The following is an 18827-nucleotide window of genomic DNA, read 5'->3' as shown; positions in this document are numbered from 1 at the left end:
GTATTATGGTTTATTGCTCAAGCACTTGTCAAAACGATAAATAAGGATTTACTTACCGGCTACACTAAAATCCGCGTACAGTTCTCATAGCCATCGTGAAACAGCGATTTTGATATCGTTACATATCAGATAATGGTGGCTAGCCGTGCTCTGCTTTAGAGCATGGGAGAGATGAAAGTCATTGGGGGCTAGGTGCGAGCTGTAGCCCGGTGCTCGAGTCGTTCCCAGCGTAAAAGCTGAATACATTCAACAGTGTTTTGTGCTGAATGGGCTTTGTTTTCTTTTATTAAGGAGAATAATGTTAATTGTTTCAAGCTTTGGTACCTCTTTAAATTGACATTTGTCAGAGGTTTATTTGTTGTTAAAGGAGCTTCTTTACAGACACACCGATATAAAATGTATTGATTAGGGTTGAAGTGCATCGAATTTAAAATAAATAAATAAGAAATTGTAGCACGTCCTATGTCGCCACAATCTATTCTTTTAAGTACACAAAAGAAAGCAATACTGTTGCTAATTTGAAGTGTTGTGAACTCTAAAGTAATATTGTTCGTTTCGATGTGTAAAAATATGATGACCATGTAGCTCTAATAAGTTTTACTTCATCCGTAGTAAATATAATGGTAAACCCTGAGAATTTAAATGTTTAGACCTAATGTTATCATACAACATTCTGCTTTTCACATGATAATTATTCCCAATACCCTCGTTCTGTCAGATATAGTTTTCCGGAGATCTGTTGGGTTCGATGTCTAGTGTGTTCTTTCATATGCGAAGATTGTATTCAGTCCCAAGTAAATAGTGCCCTTCTTTTTTTTGTCTGCAATAAATAATAGTTATTTTATTTTCATAGTGATTAATAATATGACTAAATGTCGAAGTCACGTTGAAATGAATTTAAATGAAGGGATGATGAATAGAGAATAATGTAATGTATTAAAGCGTCAAATACATTGTGAGAGACGGAATTAGAATACTTACTTGCCCATTGTATGTTATCGAGAAACTGTCTTCTGAATCGGCTACTTAATCCAACACTACCTGTATTAATAATCTGACGTATTTGTAGATGTTTTTGCGAGCTATTTTCTACAAAGAATGCAATAAATTATAGCTCTGTCTAAACGTAGATGTTTCTGTTATAAACGGTTTTATGGTAATAATCGTTTAAAAAAAAAAAAAAAAAAAAAAAAAAAAAAAAAAAAAAAAAAAAAAAAAAGTACTGCTGCGTTGAAACAAAGCCCTACTTTAAAATTACATTTATCGTCCTGTGACAACAACCTCTACCATGCTTGGAACTGTCTACACTTCATCACAGAATTAAATTTAAACTTGCACTCTCACGTAAGACGAACGTAAAATTCAGCTTACAATATCCATTATGAGTACCAGGGTTGGCTGGTTTAATTCAGAAGAATTGTGGATGTAGGTGATTTCAATAAAAACCTTTACTAAAAAATAAATAAATAAAAAAATAAGTTACTCTAAAAGATATGGCTACACGAATACTATATGACAGATACTTATTATTTTAAGATTAGGACTCTAGTGATAATGAAGGTGCCTGAAAAGAGCAAGGTAAGGAATACTTATTTATCTAAGAAGTTGCAGATATGCTGATGTAAATTTAATGGGAGATGATAGGGGAAGAATAGAAAGAAATGCAGAGGTCTTATTAAATGCTTACAGAGACATGGATTTAGAAGTAAATATGCGGAGAAAACTGAATACATGGAATTTTGTCTGAATCGTTATACGGCAAACTATGGATTCGTTAAAATATCAAACGGGTAATTCCACGTCAACTCAACACAGTCATCCAGACTGACCTGTTTGGATTTCGATGAATTTTGGTACAGTTGTTGACCTCATAAACCTATGAAAAAATACCAAATTTTAGGTCTCTTACTCCATTAGTTCTTAAGTTATTTAATTTTGAAATTTAAAAATTTCGAGAAAATTGGACTCATTTTGAAATCTTTAATGAAGTACTGGGCAGCAACTAATTAAGATACAGACCTGGAAGTGGTATCGTTTAAAAGCTCTTTTAATGGGTTTCCATATGAGATGTTACTTGATAGGGATTATTTTTAAAAAAAATCAAAATTTGTTTTTGAAATTTTCAAAATTATTTTTTTCAAAAAGTGACAATTTTAAAATTTTGAAAAAAATCTCAAAATAAGTTCATAATGTCTCCTTACATCACCCAAAGTTTTGTTCTAGGATCTCCATGGCATCAGGAGTTACAGTGTATAACAATCACACATATTCAGAAAACAATGCACTTATATCACTTATTGTCTCTAGTGACAAACTTTTAACTACTGGAATGTCTCCACATTTTTTTCCCCATTTCCTTTTCTTTTAAAGCGTATGTTCGACCGGTTGCTGTAACTGGATTGACTGTGCATAACACATCTGCAGTGGGAATCCACAGTATATCAGGTGCTGTAGGATGGGAAAATGAAGGTGTTGATTCTGTTGGAAAAAACCACTTTGAGTGTGAACTTTTCTTTGAACATTTTGTAGGCCTCCTGTAAATTGCAATGCATCAGTCTTTGGATACTTTAACTTTAGTACCTCTTTATCCACCGCGGACATGCAGCCCTTAATTCTTGACACTACTCGACTGACTTCGTCTCCTCATAAAAGTCTGATACAGTTAACAGTTTCAGTTTGTGGGTCTTCCCCGGGTTTCATGTCAGGGCTTGACAAGACAACTTTTTGTTTCAAAGGTGCCTTCGCTTGTCTTACAATGTAGTTGGGGCTTGAAATTCGTGCGTTGTTTTTATTATATTCCAATTATCAGGCACAAGAGTTAGCAACATAACCTTCTTTCTTTCTACTAGTGCAGCTTGCATATATCTTTTGACGTGTTTTAGGAAATCACATTCAGTATTACTGTCTTCTTTGATAGAAGGAGCATTCACCAACTTCCTCTTCACTGCAACACTGATCCTTGTTGCTTTCTCCTTCGAGTATGACTTGTAACCAATCTTCCTTTTATTCAGAGATGACTCTCCCATCTCTAAAGGAGAACAGTTTAGAGATTGAAGTGCTTCTGTTGTATTTGAATAAGATAAATCACAAACGTCTGCATCTTCCTGAGTGCTGCCTGGTAGATGAGAAGCGGTATCTTGTTATTTCAGATTGGAAAGTTTCTTCCTGCAACTATCACACACCTTAGAATTGTCACTTGTTTCTGGTATCAAGGCACAATCCAATGGGTCACAGGTGTCAGTCCTTTCCTAACGTGCGAATGGCTAGGCTTATCAAAAGGGTTAAAACAAGTCAAACTCTGTCTCTTGTCTGGGGGGCGCGGTGACTCAGTGGTAGAGCGTTCACCTCCGGTGCTTGGGGTCCCTGGTTCGATTCCAGCTCGCGTCCTGTGGACTTTGTGGTGGACAAACACCGTGCTCGTGGTTTTTCTCGGGGTTCTCCCGTTTTATCCCACTTTCTTCATTCCACCATTTCACTCGTCTCTCATCATCACCGTCTCCTATAGCCTAACCGGCATAATCGTGGGACGTAAAACTTAAAGATTTCATTTTCTGTCTCTTGTCTGAAGGATCCATTCTGCAGATTTGTAGTAAACGACCCACTACGACTAATCGCTGAACACAATGCACTCACATGGATCAACTACCCTCCTTCAGGTCTGGAGCTCCATTGACTGAGTACAGGTAGTATTCCCAACACTCAACTAGAAAAAGTAACTACATTCAATAGTTAAAAATGGCCAGAAACGACTAGGAAAGAAGCAAGCTTTCGCGCTCAGATACGCTAAATAAATTGGGTTTCTAAAACATAAAATTAAAACAAGATATCCCTAACAAAAACACAGTAAATGTCATCAATATCATCATCTTTAGGTTGAGGCGATGCTTCATTTGTCTCGGTTTCTAGTACCCGGTTGCTGTTTAGTTCCAACTAGTTGCAAAGCTATAGCCGAAATTTCGTATAGAAAACAAAATTTTCGAACACGGCGCAACACAAATCTCACTCTTAAAATTGAAGAAAGCGTTTTTGTTTTCAACCTGTTCATGAGAGTTTTTTTTTTTTTTTTTTTTTCTACATTCACCTAGTTAAATACATACTTCACTTACGTGTTTGTATGTGGAAGCTTTAGCATGAAAAAAGCCAACAAAACTAATTCAAAAAATAGACTCTCCCTCAGCATCTGCGCAAAGATTTACCTCTTGCAAACATTCTTCAGTTGAAGATTTATTCACCCATTTCATGAAATTTATGTTCGTTACTGATTATCAATTTTATCGATATTATCTTCAAGTCCCAAAGTGAAGCAAAAACTAAGTCATTAAAACACTGTTTCAGTGGTTTCATATATATATATATATATATATATATATATATATATATATATATATATATATATACTTAAACACACTTCTTCCACGAATATTTTTCTCAGCGTCTGCTGTAACTTACAGGTTTTGAGCTCCTCTACTGTGTAATCAAGATATGGGGCGGGATTAATATCACCATCAATACAATTTTTTTTTTTTTTGGGGGGGGGGTCAATTCTAGCAGTAGATCTGTTAGAGAACAAACGAATCCAACTTCAGAAAATAGAAAATGATACACACAATATATCAAGAAGTAGTTAAAGTCCAAAAATTGCTAGAAATGGCTAAAAGCAAAAAGAATATGGCTAGAAAAGCCACTTGTGGCTTTTTCGAAAATTTGTGGCTAGCAAGTTGCTCAAAATGGCCAGATCTAGCCACAAAGTGACTAAATTGGCAACCCTATTCACAGCTCGTAGTTGGGTGTGGAAGAAGCAATTCATGGTCAGGTGTGGATATTCACAAAATTGTCCAGACTTACAGTGGCAAGACCTGCCATTGGAAATTCTGCAAAAAGGAACTTCTATCAGTTTTAAGAACAGGACAGTGATAAAAGTGAATTTTTTCCTGAATATGTATGAGTATTATGCACTGTAACTCCTGATCCCATGTAGATCTGAGAACAAAACTTTGGGTAATGTAAAGAGACATTATGAACGTATTTTGAGATTTTTTCTAAATTTTAAAATTGTCACTTTTTTTAAAAAATTAATCCCTATCAAGTGGCATCTCATATGTAAGCCCATTAAAAGAGGGTTTAGACGATACCACTCCCAGGTCTGTATCTTAATTAGTTGCTGCTCTGCACTTCATTAAAAATTTCAAAACGCGTCCAATTTTCTCGAAATTTTCAAATTTCAAAATTAAATAATTTAAGAACCAATGAAGTAAGAGACCTTAAATTTAATATTTTGTCATAGGTCTATAGGCCAACAACTGTACCAAATATCGTTAGAATCTGAGATGTCAAGTCAGAATTTCCTCTGAAATTGTGTTGAATTGACGTGGAATGACCCAAATAATACTTTTGATAAAGTAGATACTTTCAAATATTTAGGATCAATATTAACGGTCGTAAACCACATTCACGAAGAAATTAAATGTCGACTAAAAGCAGGGAATTTGTGTTATTATTCAGTTCAAAATCTCCTGTCGTTGCGAATACTGTCGAGAAGTTTGAAGCTTAAAATATATAAAACGATAATCATGTATGGTTGCGAAACATGGTCGCTTACTTTGAGGGAAGAAAGTATTTGAAAGCAAGATCCTGAGAAGACTACTCGAACCCAAAAGGAATGGGAATGGGAAATGGCGGAAACTTAGTAACGAGGAACTAGGTAATTTATACGGTTTACCAAACATTGTTAGGGTCATCAAATCTACGAGACTCAGATGGGCAGCTCATGTAGCCAGGAAGGAAGAAAATAAGAACGCTTTCAAAGTCTTAACTGGAAGTCCAATCGGAAAACGACCATTAGGATGACTTAGGCGCAGATGGGAAGACAATATTAAGATGGATCTCGGAGAAATAGGAATACAAAATAGAAATTGGATCCAGTTGGCTAAGGATAGAAGTCAGTAGAGAGCTTTTATGAACGCGGCATTGAGCCTTCGGGTTCCATAGGCCATAGAGTTAGTTAGTTAAGAAGTTGCCAGATATAGCTTGCGAGGCCAATTTACAAAGAAGCTATTGATAGTGAGAATTGTTGAAGCGAGCGATTCCCTAACTAATATCTACCACAAATTGTCGAAGTCTCTAATCTTCAGCAAAACATGTACCGTTTTTACGGGTAACGCCATTTATAATGTTTTCAGATAAGTCACTTTAAAATTCCCAGAATTTTTCTTTTCTCACTCCCGCTGATGGTACTCTTACTTTCTAATCCGCTGAATCTGTATCAAATTCTCCTCTCTATCCATTACCCAAAATAAAATGAAAATGCTTATAAACAATCAAGAGAAATAAATCACAGAATCAGCTAACAATGCTCTATCTATCTACTTTCCGCTCTTAACGTTTGAACTTATAACAACCACTCCGTTATGAAAGTGAAGATCATCAAAGTGGCGCTACACTGTAGAAAAAATTCGAATTAAGATTGCAAGGAATTAACATTGTATACCATCTTGAAGCTCTAAACGAAACTAATGAACCATACAACAAAATGAGCAATTTTGTGGCTTAAACAAAATTTACAGAATATTTCGAGATGGCCGTATATTTTCGGGATTTTAATTTTCTTTTTTTCTTTTTCTTTTTTCTTTTCTTTTTTTTTTTAAAATTAAAACTCGAAATATTTTGGAAGTTTAAGTTAAGGGATTGTTAAACATCTTATTGAGGATATTTAACATAGGCAGTTTTCTTGATTACTGTTTATTCCACTACCGAATAAATTACACAATTCAATTTCCTGTTTTCTTCTTTGCATTTCATTATTAATATTTCAATAAGCGAGTTTATTATATACGACTTCTATCCAGAAAGTAACCCCCAACTTCCTCGCTATAATGGCACTTGTGGAAATTGTTCAGATTTTGTTCTGTAACCCCTTACCGCATGCCGTACCATATATGGCTCATCCCCTTTTTTTCACTTTAGCTTTTATGTAATTTATCAAAGGCGCCAAATGACTGTTTCGTCTGCTGTGTGAAATATTGACGTTTATGAATAAGAAATTTTGGTATCATCTGCCATGTTCTTTGTGAGTTGTATTAGGCGAGGAAATGTTGACATGTGGTTCTTGTGAAGCAGTGGATTCTTGTCAATGAAAATAATTTTTTGGCGAAACATTGTGCGCAGTTCCCCCCCCCCCCAAAAAAAAAGTATTACATTCAAGATAAATACTTTGAGATGTATTTCCAACAATATGATAGTCACTTTGTATGTTTGTATTGGAGGAATGTCGAAAAAAAGGTATGTGCCAAATATGTCACACCATGCGTTTACAGGTCTTTTATGTCGTTGAAGTGCGGAAGTGACAACTACTATAATCGTTCTGCAATACTGTTACAGCAATGGATCCAGGGGTTTATTTTATGATGGACGTTCATCAGTAGCTGTTAGAGAACTTCCAAATGGTGAAGAAAGTGAATTATCATATTTACCCGAAGATGAATCAGCACTAGATCCAGAAATACCAATATTTTGTTATCGGACTTGGATGGAGATTCTGTTGCTTCTTCGGGGCCGCGGTGGCTCAGTGGTAGAGCGTTCACCTCTGGTGCTTGGGGTCCCGGGTTCAATCCCAGCCCCCGCCAAGTGAACTTTGTGGTGGACAAACACCGTGTGCGTGGGTTTCCTCGGGGTTCTCCCGTTTCTTCCCACTTTCTTCATTCCACCATTTCATTCATTACTCATCATCACCGTCTCCTTTAGCCTAACCGGCATAACCGTGAGACGTAAAGCTCAAAGATTTCATTTCATTTTTTCTGTTGCTCTTTACCCTGAGAGAATCGTCATACCCAATTCTGATAATGGAATGAATTCAGATGCTGATGTCCCTTTCTGTCTCATAAATAATTCTCAGGATAGGAGGTCTACGTCATCGAACGATTTGAAAAACTCAATCGGAGACCTAGAAACATGGAAAAGTCCCAAGAGGATATAAAATTTCAAGGACCTCAGGACTTACCTGAAGAACTAAAACAACTATAAACGCCTATTGAATATTTCAAGTACTTTTTCATTAATGACATTTTTCATTACGCAGTTGAACAGTCAAAACTATATTCAACGCAAGTTCGGCCAACAAATGACTACAAATAAACTTGAACAGCTTATTGTGTGGTTTCTACATGTCAATTATTCAACTCGCAGCTACTAGACATTACTGGAACAGAAGACTTGGTCATGATGCGGTAAATCAGGTGATGAGTTGTGATCGGTTTGAAGAGATCAAATTTATTCACTTCAATGCCAATTCAACTTTTATTCCTGCAGGAGAACTTGCCCATGGCATACTTAATAAAATTAGGCCTTTTCTTGATCAGATACGAGAACGTCTGAGAGAAGTCTCCAAAGTGGATGAGCAAATCACTCCCGTAAAGTGTAGATCATCGATAAAACAATATAACGCAAAGAAACCTCATAAATGGGGTTATAAAGCATTTGTTCTGAGTGGAATTTCAGGTTTCATTTATGCTTTCGAAACATTTACTGGGGCTCAAAGTAATGTTGTTCCTACTGCAGCTCCAGACTTAGGCGATAGTAGTAACGTTAATGTTTGGTTGACTCAGTCTGTACCTCAAAATATAGTCCACAAAATATTCTTCGAAATTGGTTTACAAGTGTACCCTTAGAATTGTATTCCTGCGCACTGCTAGGAAAGTTTACGTTACTCATAGTGTGCCATATATGGCATAATATGGATACTTATTTCTCGTCAGAATCAAATGAAAAATCTAAAATTCAAGTTTTAATTCATTTTTCAAGTTTCCATATGAGGATTTTCAATACTGATTATTTTTTTCGCTAAAAGAAAAAAAAATCATGCGGAAAGGGGTTAAGATATAAAAAGAATGTAAACAATATACCGTTAGCGTATTTTTGTAATTTCCCTGGATGATTATTTCAGTATCTCTTATCAATTTCTACTCTAGGCAAGTACTGAACCTTCTTCCAGTCCTTTTTCCTTGTAGTTCGAGATCCAAGTTTTTACTTACATCATTGGTAGATTACGTATCCTCATAACTTGAAATTTTCCAGTTATTATGTATAAGTTTTGTAGTTATAGTACGGTTGTGTCCGTCCATCCGTGTGTCGACAGGTATCACAGCAAAACCAGTGAGAGAGATCGAAAAACATTTTTTTTTTTAAATCGATTAATCGTCCCAAGAACAGGTTCAATCCCCTCCGCTAACCTACTATTCAGATCGGAAGTGGTAGAAACCAACCATTTCCGGTTTGAACATTCATCGCCATAGAACTAAAACGGAAATAGATAGCAACAAGCTTTTCTTGGAATCGATTCAGCGTCTTACCATAACTACACGTAACATTATACCAAAATTGGAAGTGGTTGCAACTTCATAGCACTTCCGGTTTCAATATTGATTTGTATAGTGGAAAAAGTGAGAAAAGGTTTTATTTATTTATTTATTTTTGAACGATTCAGTGTACCAAGAATAGTTTCCATTTCCTCCGTTAACTTTCTATTCATACCGAAAGTGTAGTGGGAAGGGGCACGGTGTCTCCGTGGTAGAGCGTTACCTTTGATGCGTGGGGTCTCTGATTCTGTTTCCGGCCAAGTTAATTTGTGGTGCACAACATTGTCTGTGGATTTTGGCGGGATACACCCGTTTCCTTCCACATTGTGATTCTACCAATTCTTCCATTATCATTCACTTTCCGTAATCATCCGTCTCCTTAGTCTAAAAGTCATAATCGTGGGGCGTTAAACTGAAATATTTCATTTACACCGAAAGTGGTTGAAATTAACCATTCCTGGTTTTAGCCTTGCTTGCCAAACAACAGCAAGCGTTCTCTGAATTTGAATCACCGATACCACCTCCACTCGTATCATTCTACCAAAACCAAAACTGGTTAAAATTTCCTAGTACTTGCGGTTCGGTTTTGAGACTGATTTATGTAGATCGAAATTGGTAAAAGGTATTGACGACCGTTTTTAAATCAGTTTAGCGTCTCAAAAATAGGCCCCATTTTCTTCATTGTCTATTCAAACCGGAAATGTTAGAAATAATCGATTTCCGGTTTTAATCTTTATCCTTATACAACAGAAACGGCAAGAGATAGCGACGAACCATTTTTTTTTCAGTCGATTCGGCGTCGACTCCACCTTCTTATCTCTTTACTAGTACCGGTAGTAATGGAAATTTACTACTTAAAATATTTCATCTCATTTTTGCCAGAAGTTATAGATATGTGTAAATAATAATGGTTTGGAATACACCCTTGCAGTTTTCACGCATTAACTTGTTAATGGCTGTATACATTTACTAATTTCAATCAAAATCTTAAAATAGAATGGAATTGACCTAATATATGACCAAACCGTGTTTAATCCAATTTCATAATTCCCTTCACTATTAATACATCTTTACCAGCGCGTCATCCACTGCTTTAACTCATCCTGGAACACACTTTTTGTTATAGCTTGGAAGTCTTGTAGCATATTGTTGGTTCTCTTTTATGGATTTAAACGGTGACCTTTCAGGGTAAATTTCAACTTGGGGGAAAGAAGGAAATCTGCAGATGCCAAATTAAGTGTGCAGGATGTCGAGGTTACAACAATCGTATTGTTCTTCGCCGAAAGCTTTCTAATGGAGGAGCACCGAATGGTTAGGAGCGTTGTCAGAGTGCAGCGTCCATGTTCCAAGCTTCCTGTCTCTTCCTTCTTATAGCTTCGTCACTTCTGAATAATACTCTTTGTTGTTGGTTTGACCACGTGGGACGTACTCATAATGAACAACAACACTAAAATCAAAGAAAACTATAGGCTCACTTTAATGTTTGAGCGACTTTGACGTGCTTTTTGTGGTCTCTTCGAAAATTTTCCTACCCATTGGGATGAGTATGCCTTTCGTTCAGCGTCATAGCCATAGAGCTAAGTCTCATCGCTTGTTATAATGCTTTTCGAGAAGGTATAGTCTTTGCTCACTTCAAAAGATCTTCACAGATTTTCACACTTGTTTCTTTTTGTTCATTTGTTAGCAACCGTGGAACGAATTTCGCAGCAAGACTATGCATGTTCAGTTTCTCAACTAAGATCACATAATAAGACGATTTATTGACTTCCGCTTCTTATGCTATTTTTCGGACTAACAAGTTTTCTGTACATCGTACAGTTTTTGAACGTGAACGCATCACATGATGCTAATAGGTTTCGCTGCACCTTTGATGGATGTTCTTTAAGTTTTGAAGCGCTAAAACAGCGCTCGTAACAGTGAATTTTGCTCATACATTCTTTCTGTACACTTTCTGTAACATTTTCGAAGTTTCTGTAACGTTTTGCGCAATATAAAACAATTTGATGCCACATACACTGCTCTTCCAAAATCTTCATGTTCGTAGTACCACAAAATCATCACAAGTACAGAACACAGCTTCACTCCAGCTCTTGCAGTCTCACAATGATATTAGGCAGGATGATGCAATTACCGTTAAAATGCTTGGGAAGAATCTCACTATACGGGACTGGCAAACAGAAAGTCAGGGACAGTTTTTTTTTATTCTGTTTTTCAAAGTTGAGTTTCTTATTAGATCTCTTGCTACTTATTATTAAATTTATATCTGTGGTTTTTGGAAGGAGGAAAACAAGTACAAATTGCCACTTTTCAATCACCCACAATTTAACAGTATCCACAGTGTGCAACTGCACTTGTAACATTTTGAGCAATACTAGTAGCAGTCGAAATATTCATGATGGACGTATCTCTGTTCACCCGAAAGAGGAGTCAAGGAGACCCAACATTATATAGGAAACTGTAGATAACTTAAAATTGGCAATTTGGGATTTGTTCTTCTTTTTCGATAAATCACAGTAAACTATATAAACATTGGAAGCTTCAGAACTGATATATTATAATGCAATTTATTGCTCTGTTTGTTTCAGATTTCAGCATGCCTTCAACAAGGTCTCAAGTTAAAACTAATCAACAGTCGATGCAAAGGCCCAACCAACCTCCCCGTGAAGAACATAGTATTGCTGCACTAACTAGAACTCAAAATGACCGTCGTGTACAGAAAAATGTGAAGATGTCGAGTAACTTATCCGAGGGTATTTTCAAAGTGCCCAACAAGCGGCCAGCTCGATCCAGAAAGACTAATGTTCTCATAGAAGAAGTATCGAATGTTAATTCAAATTTTGAAGTAAAAAGTTCAGTATCAAGCGATTTGGAAAATGATACGCATAATTCAAAGGAGAATAGCTTTACAGATAGCGACTCTAGTATGATTGATTATAGGGGATTGACTGCAGAATGGTGGAGATTACTTGGTGACAGTACATACCAATCCCCTTTTACTAGTGCTGTTCGGAGTGAACATACGAGCGAAAACGTTGAATCATCAGAAGAAACTTTGCCCAGAGATTTTGATGAACCAAGTACTTTAAACAAAGAATCGGATATTTCAAGCAATTCAGTATCTGATAGTGACAGCTTGCAGCCAATCCCTAAACTTCGTCTTAGGAAAAGTAAAGTAGATCCAAACTTATTTGATCGTGCTCTTGAAGAGGATGTAAAATTACAAGGAAAAAGAACCACAAGCTCCGAAGTCACCAGAAGAGGTATTAAAGTTGGAAGTAATGACAACCGTAACTTTAGTGCGGCGAGCAGTTCAGTATCCGATTTATCTTCTCACTCCCATAGCAGTTTGAATAAGTTGCCATTGAGAGTTAACAAACTGAATCGAAACAAGAAGATTGAAGCAAATATGTTTGATTCTGCCCTAACAAATGATATACTAGAAGGTCCAGATGTAGAAACCGAGAATCTTCCCAGAAACTTCAAACGAACATCCTTGGACGGTACTTCAAAAGGAGCTTCTTGGCTTCACTCTTCTTCGGATTCAAATATTACAAACAAAATAGATTTAACAGATGATTCTGAAGATACTTCTAAGAGGGCACGAGCTTTAAAAAAGAAAAGGAAGGAAACAAAAATTGACCCGCAAATATTTCAAGGTGCTCTTGTAAACGAAACATTAGATCATTTGTCACCGTCTGGATCTAACGGAAGCATGCAGATTTCGAGCGATACATTAGAAGATGCTTTCCCAGATGAAGAAGAGAAAACGTTAGCATTGAAAAGAACTAAAAAGCCTTGTGTTGATCCTTATATGTTTGAAAATGCGCTAGATATTTCCACCAAATCACACGAGTCTACTAAAATTGTTGGTCAAATAGGTAACTCGTCGAATAAAACTGGAAGACTTGAAGATCTGTCGAATGAAGGCAAAAACATCAATTTAGAAACCACAAACCATAATCTTGAGAATGATGAGGTTGAAACTAATCGTTTATCAGAAAGTTCTTTGTCATCTTCTGGAGTATCATCAGCATCGCATAAACCGTCGAAAGTTAGAATTTCGTCATTACCACTCAACATTCGTAGTCAAAGGAGAGAAAGAAATGTAGATCCGGATGTATTTGAGGGTGCTGTAGAAACGGAGGATCTTCCCAGAAACTTCGAACAAACGTCCTTAGACGGTACTTCAAAAGGAGCTTCTTGGCTTCACTCTTCTTCAAATTCAAATATTACAAACAAAGTAGATTTAACAGATGATTCTGAAGGTACTTCTAAGAAGACACGAGCTCTAAAAAGGAAAAGGAAGGAAACAAAAATTGACCCACAAATATTTCAAGGTGCTCTTGTAAATGAAACGACATCAGATCATTTGCTACCGTCTGGATCTAACGGAAGCATGCAGATTTCGAGCGATACATTAGGATATGCTTTACCAGATGATGATGAGAAAACGTTAGCATTGAAAAGAACTAAAAAGCCTTGTGTTGATCCTTATATGTTTGAAAATGCGCTAGATATTTCCTCCAAATCACACGAGTCTACTAAAATTGTTGGTCAAATAGGTAACTCGTCGAATAAAACTGGAAGACTTGAAGATCTGTCGAATGAAGGCAAAAACGTCAATTTAGAAACCATAAATCATAATCTTGAGAGTGATGAGGTTGAAACTAATCGTTTATCAGAAAGTTCTTTGTCATCTTCTGGAGTATCATCATCACATAAACCGTCGAAAGGTAGAACTTCGTCATTACCACTGAACATTCGTAGTCAAAGAAGAGAAAAAGGTGTTGATCCGGATGTATTTGAGGGTGTTCTTCATGATATGTCCAAAAATTCATTGTCATTAAGTTCTAGATCGGATTCTTCTATAAATCTTTCTTCAAAAAACTTATTACAAAATAGAAATGAGGCTTTCCCAAGCAATCAACCTACAAATAATTCTTTGCCTGAGGGAAAAATGGTTACAGTTCCCACGGAAAACAACGAGCAAGAAACTAATAACTTTTTGTATGAAGGTGGTAACCTGAATATGGATTCTCAAGATTCTGTTGTAAATTTGTGTCAGAATATTGTTGTTAATGATGAGTCGCAATGTAAAACAATACCTGATAATAATGATCTTTCTTATGGTGAAGCTGTAGATAAATCGTTATCTGAACAGACAACATTAAAAGCTGGTAATGTGAAGATACCTCCAGTGTCAGTAATTTCATACGATGAACATGAAAAAGAAATTTCAGGAAAGGATCTAGACAACATTAAACAATCTCTTGTGGAAGATATGCAACATGTTTCCAAGAGCGATATGTCTGACAATATGTCAGTAGCTTCGTCTATAAGCAAAAATTCTTATGTTGAACATAACAGGAAACTACCGTTGAAAAAAAGAGTGGTTGATCCGGTAATGTTCGAAGGAGCCTTGGGAAGCGACTCAACCGAATTAGAACGAACAAGTTCCCCTGATGAACCATTAGAGTTAAATATGGACACAAAACACGCCAGGGCAATTTCAATAGCTGCTGATGCTAAAATAAGTGAGTTGAGCGAATCAACAAGAAACGAGGCAGTAGATGGTCCATTTAATGGCCAAAACAAAGATGATCCGTTAAGAGAATTATTGGAAAAAGAAAATACACCAATAGTTAACAATAACAACGAAATTCTAAATTCTCGTTGTGATGTATCTTCTGGGGATTCAGCTATTGAAAATTCATCTGTTCGTCAAAATAATCATAGAACTTTGAGCGCAAGCATCAACGCATCTCTTCAATATGTTGAAACTGAGAATAATATGCTTGAAAGTTATATTTCCGAACACGGGAGTGGTATGGATACAAGAGCAGATATATTATTGGGTCATGAGAAAGGATCGTTACTACATGCCAATGGTTCTAATCCAATCCAAACCATTAACTCATCGAAAAGAACACCTTTAAATGTAGCAGTGGAAAATGTAGAAGTAACTTCATGCTTTGAAAACGAAAATCAGCACTCAAATGAAATGAAGTCTGAACATGACGCATGGAGTGTGTTTGAAGCTTCAGTTAATTCATCGAAATTACTGTCGTCACAAGGACTTAAGCCAAGAAAAGTGAAACACGTTGATCCTAAACTTTTCGATGTTGTTTTTGATAATGATTTATTCTTAGATCATTCTAAATCTGATTCGTTGCCATCACCAAGTAATAGTGTGAAAACTGGAAATAATTCACGCGTTGAAGGTAGCAGACGAAACGCAAAATCTAGTCAAAATAGCTTTCAACTCATAACTAATGGTAGTTATAATCCTATAGTCATGGAAGACTGTCCTAGAAACTCGCAGCAAAAACAAGATCTTGCAAATAGGTTGTCCCAAGATGACTGTAACCAAAGAATGAGACTAAATCAATCGCAACAAGATGTTCAGTGTGGTGCTATGACAGTGTCATCTATCAGAGAGCAGGAAATTAAAATAGAGGAAGATATCGAGGCAGCGCAAACTATATTAGTTCCAAGATTATTCAACTCTAGTAATGTTGAGCATGTTCCAAGAGTTCTGAATTCCACGTCTGCAACGGAGCAAAAATTAAAAGGCAATTTGAGCGCAAATGTGATAAACAACTATCGTAAATCATTGCCAGCTAATATTAAATTTCAACGTAAAGTTAATAATGATTATGTTTATAATGTACGAGATACTTCTCAAGAACTCTATTCAGATTTCTTTCTTAATTCGGAAGATACACAGAAGAAGAAAGTGGTGCGAAAGAAACAAGTAAATCCGAAAATTCAATTATTTGAAGGTGGTAAAGTTTATCGACCTCCGAGATACAGGAAGCTAAAATCCTGGACAACTAAAGCATTATATAAGGCAATATTTTCTGCGTGTGAGAAAAAGGACAAGAACATGGCGGGTTACTTATCAGAAAAGTATTTCCACAGTATAGTTGATGGTGTGGATGAAGTTATAAAAAAGAAAAAACACTTCGTATCTTTAGTGAAGCTTGTCAGAAGAGATTTACTTGAACTCGGGCTAATTGAAACTCAGTTTGACTTCTATGATTTTACTAGAAAGAATTTTCCGTATGAGTTCAACGTAAAAGTTGTTCCAGCTTTGCGAGCTTTCGGTGAGGTATATCCGCCTGTGGATAAAAGCGTTAAATTGTTTGAAAAGTTAAGATTAAAAACAGAAAAATACTAAGCATCAGATGAGACTTGAAAGTAGACCAAGCAATGAAAATGTTTAACATTGATATATATATCCATTGTAAAATAGTAGAATATGATAGAAGCTGTATATTTTTTAAATATTTCTTACTGTACTGTAATTAGTGTTTATACAATTGAACTTTTTGATTTAGAATTTCGCCAAACTTGAATTAATACTATATCATTTGTAATATTTCTTACTTTACTGTAGTTAGTGTGTATAAGATTGTGCGAAATGTTTCGGTTAATACTGTATTTGTCATATTTTCGTAATAAGTAAAAGTATTTTAATATACGATGGAAATTATATCTCCCTTATTCATTTCGGTGAGGTAACTACATTAAAATGTGGGGTACTGAGCAGTTAACTTTGTGTATCATCCACGTAAAAAGCTTTAAAAATCAGTTGATTTTCGCTCATTAATAAAAGGTCATCAAAGCTTAGATGAGAAAGAAAATGAATGCCAGTTTTGTCGATTTCGCCATCATGAATGATGGAACAAAAGGGGGAAGAAAACACTAGAGGTATACAACTCAAAAGATGCGGAATAGGTTAATACATTGTAGGTATACAAAAGCTGACGAACCTTCATTTCTGAAATGCTGTGTAGTTATATCTTCATAGTGTTTTCTCTTTTGAAAATTTTTCCCGAAACTGATCGAACTATTCGTGTGTCCTGTTATCCATTATGTATAGAAATATACTAACAGGTTGTTTATTTTCTCCAGTTCTCGCATTTCTTAACTTTTTTCTGGGTTTTTGATGACAATTTATTAATGAAAACTTGTAAACTGGACTTTTCTTCATTCGAATCATCCCTTTTTAGACAAAATTGTTTATATTATACATATAAAGGGAGTCAGCAACTGATTTCTGTATTATTATTATTTCATTTGCAAAATGACACTTGACAGTGTTATTTTTAAAATAATTTCTTCTTAAAAATAATATAACAGTAGTACATATTGGTAGGATGTCCTAATATTCGAATATACCGGATCTCAATAACTGTTGTTTTTGAAGAATTACAGATTTAGATTTAACATGCAATAATACACATTACAACCTAACTCAGATACATAAATCAGTGGTGGTTGGTAATAGTGCTATTAGTGTAAGCCGCTTATTGAACTGTAAGGTACCGTGTTATTATTATTATTTTATTACATATTCCTTCAAAAGACCATTTAAAATTCGAATATTTGCTTATTAATTCTTCCTGCCTACTATATTTTCACTAAACTTTTTTTTTTTTTTTTTTTAATCGGACTTGACTATGCTCAGAGCAGTTAGCGAAAATGGGCGATTTTTTTGAGGAATATGTAACAAGACACAGACCAAGGTAAGGACCTTTTGTGTGTATTGCTAATGATTTTTTGAGAGAGTAGTGGGTGTTGTAAGGTTGCACGTCACTAAATACAGAAACTATACTAAATTCAGAAACTATTGGTGCAGAAGTTGTTCCGATTGGGATTCAGAGTGCCAAAATATGTCTCAGAAAGCTATTTTATTCGCATAACAAAAGATTTACTTAAAGTTTAAAGCCCCTTTTCAGTAATCTTTGGTACATGGATCTACAACACTATATGCACTCGCACTGCGAATGCAAACTCAACGGCCTTATGCGCAAAAGAGAGAGCTCATGTTCGTTTTGACTTAACACACTGTTGTCAGTTTTGCTTGATGTAATTGTGTAGAGTGAAGTGGCAAGTACTTCCAACCGCTTTTGTATTACATTTCTGTACATCAGTCTGCTAGGAAATACTGTTGCAAGTGTTGGTATGTTACTTTGACTAATTCTTAATGATTCTGATACTTATTTTGTTCTACTTTGTATATGTTAGACATATTGTAGTTCATAGTCATTTTTAACGAAATGAATAAAGTTGGAAAACCAGTAATACCTATTAACAAGAAAGTTAAACTTTCAAAAGAATCATGAATTATGTGCTATAAAACTGTATATTGTCTATACAATGTTTATCAAAATATTCATGTATTGACTTAAATCGCTACTGTATTGTAATAAAAAAAAAAAAAAAAAAAAAACCCGAGAAAGAGATAAAATTAATAGTTTTGTTTCATGTATAAAAAAGAACATTTATTTTACCTTGAAATGGTGGATTGTATTTTGTTTTGAATGTCTGTGAAGTGTAAAAATAACATTACTTGTATATTTATTGAAGATTGTTTCTAAGTTCCAAAATAAAATTCAGTTATGAAACTATATAAACTACTGAAGTATTTAAATTTTATTTCTTCATTTATTTTTTAAACTTACACTGTGA

General features: G+C 35.4%; 1 protein-coding gene across 3 annotated transcripts in view; it reads left to right on the top strand.

The window, feature by feature from the left end:
• The window catches only part of LOC145694560 (uncharacterized), a 30469-nt gene extending 13859 nt beyond the window's left edge, over window positions 1–16610 (top strand). For all 3 annotated transcript variants that reach the window (XM_081770889.1, XM_081770890.1, XM_081770888.1), the window contains exon 3: window positions 11936–16610. In XM_081770889.1, coding sequence (XP_081627015.1) covers window positions 11944–16530 — 4587 coding nt within the window. In that variant the 5' untranslated portion in view covers window positions 11936–11943 and the 3' untranslated portion in view covers window positions 16531–16610. The remainder of the gene's footprint in view (window positions 1–11935) is intronic.
• Window positions 16611–18827: the final 2217 nt, after the last annotated feature.

The sequence above is a fragment of the Thermobia domestica genome, chromosome 9 (assembly GCF_964235325.1).
Source record: "Thermobia domestica chromosome 9, izTheDome1.hap1.1, whole genome shotgun sequence".
Classification (NCBI taxonomy): domain Eukaryota; kingdom Metazoa; phylum Arthropoda; class Insecta; order Zygentoma; family Lepismatidae; genus Thermobia; species Thermobia domestica.
This window is presented reverse-complemented; position numbering and strand designations above follow the sequence as displayed.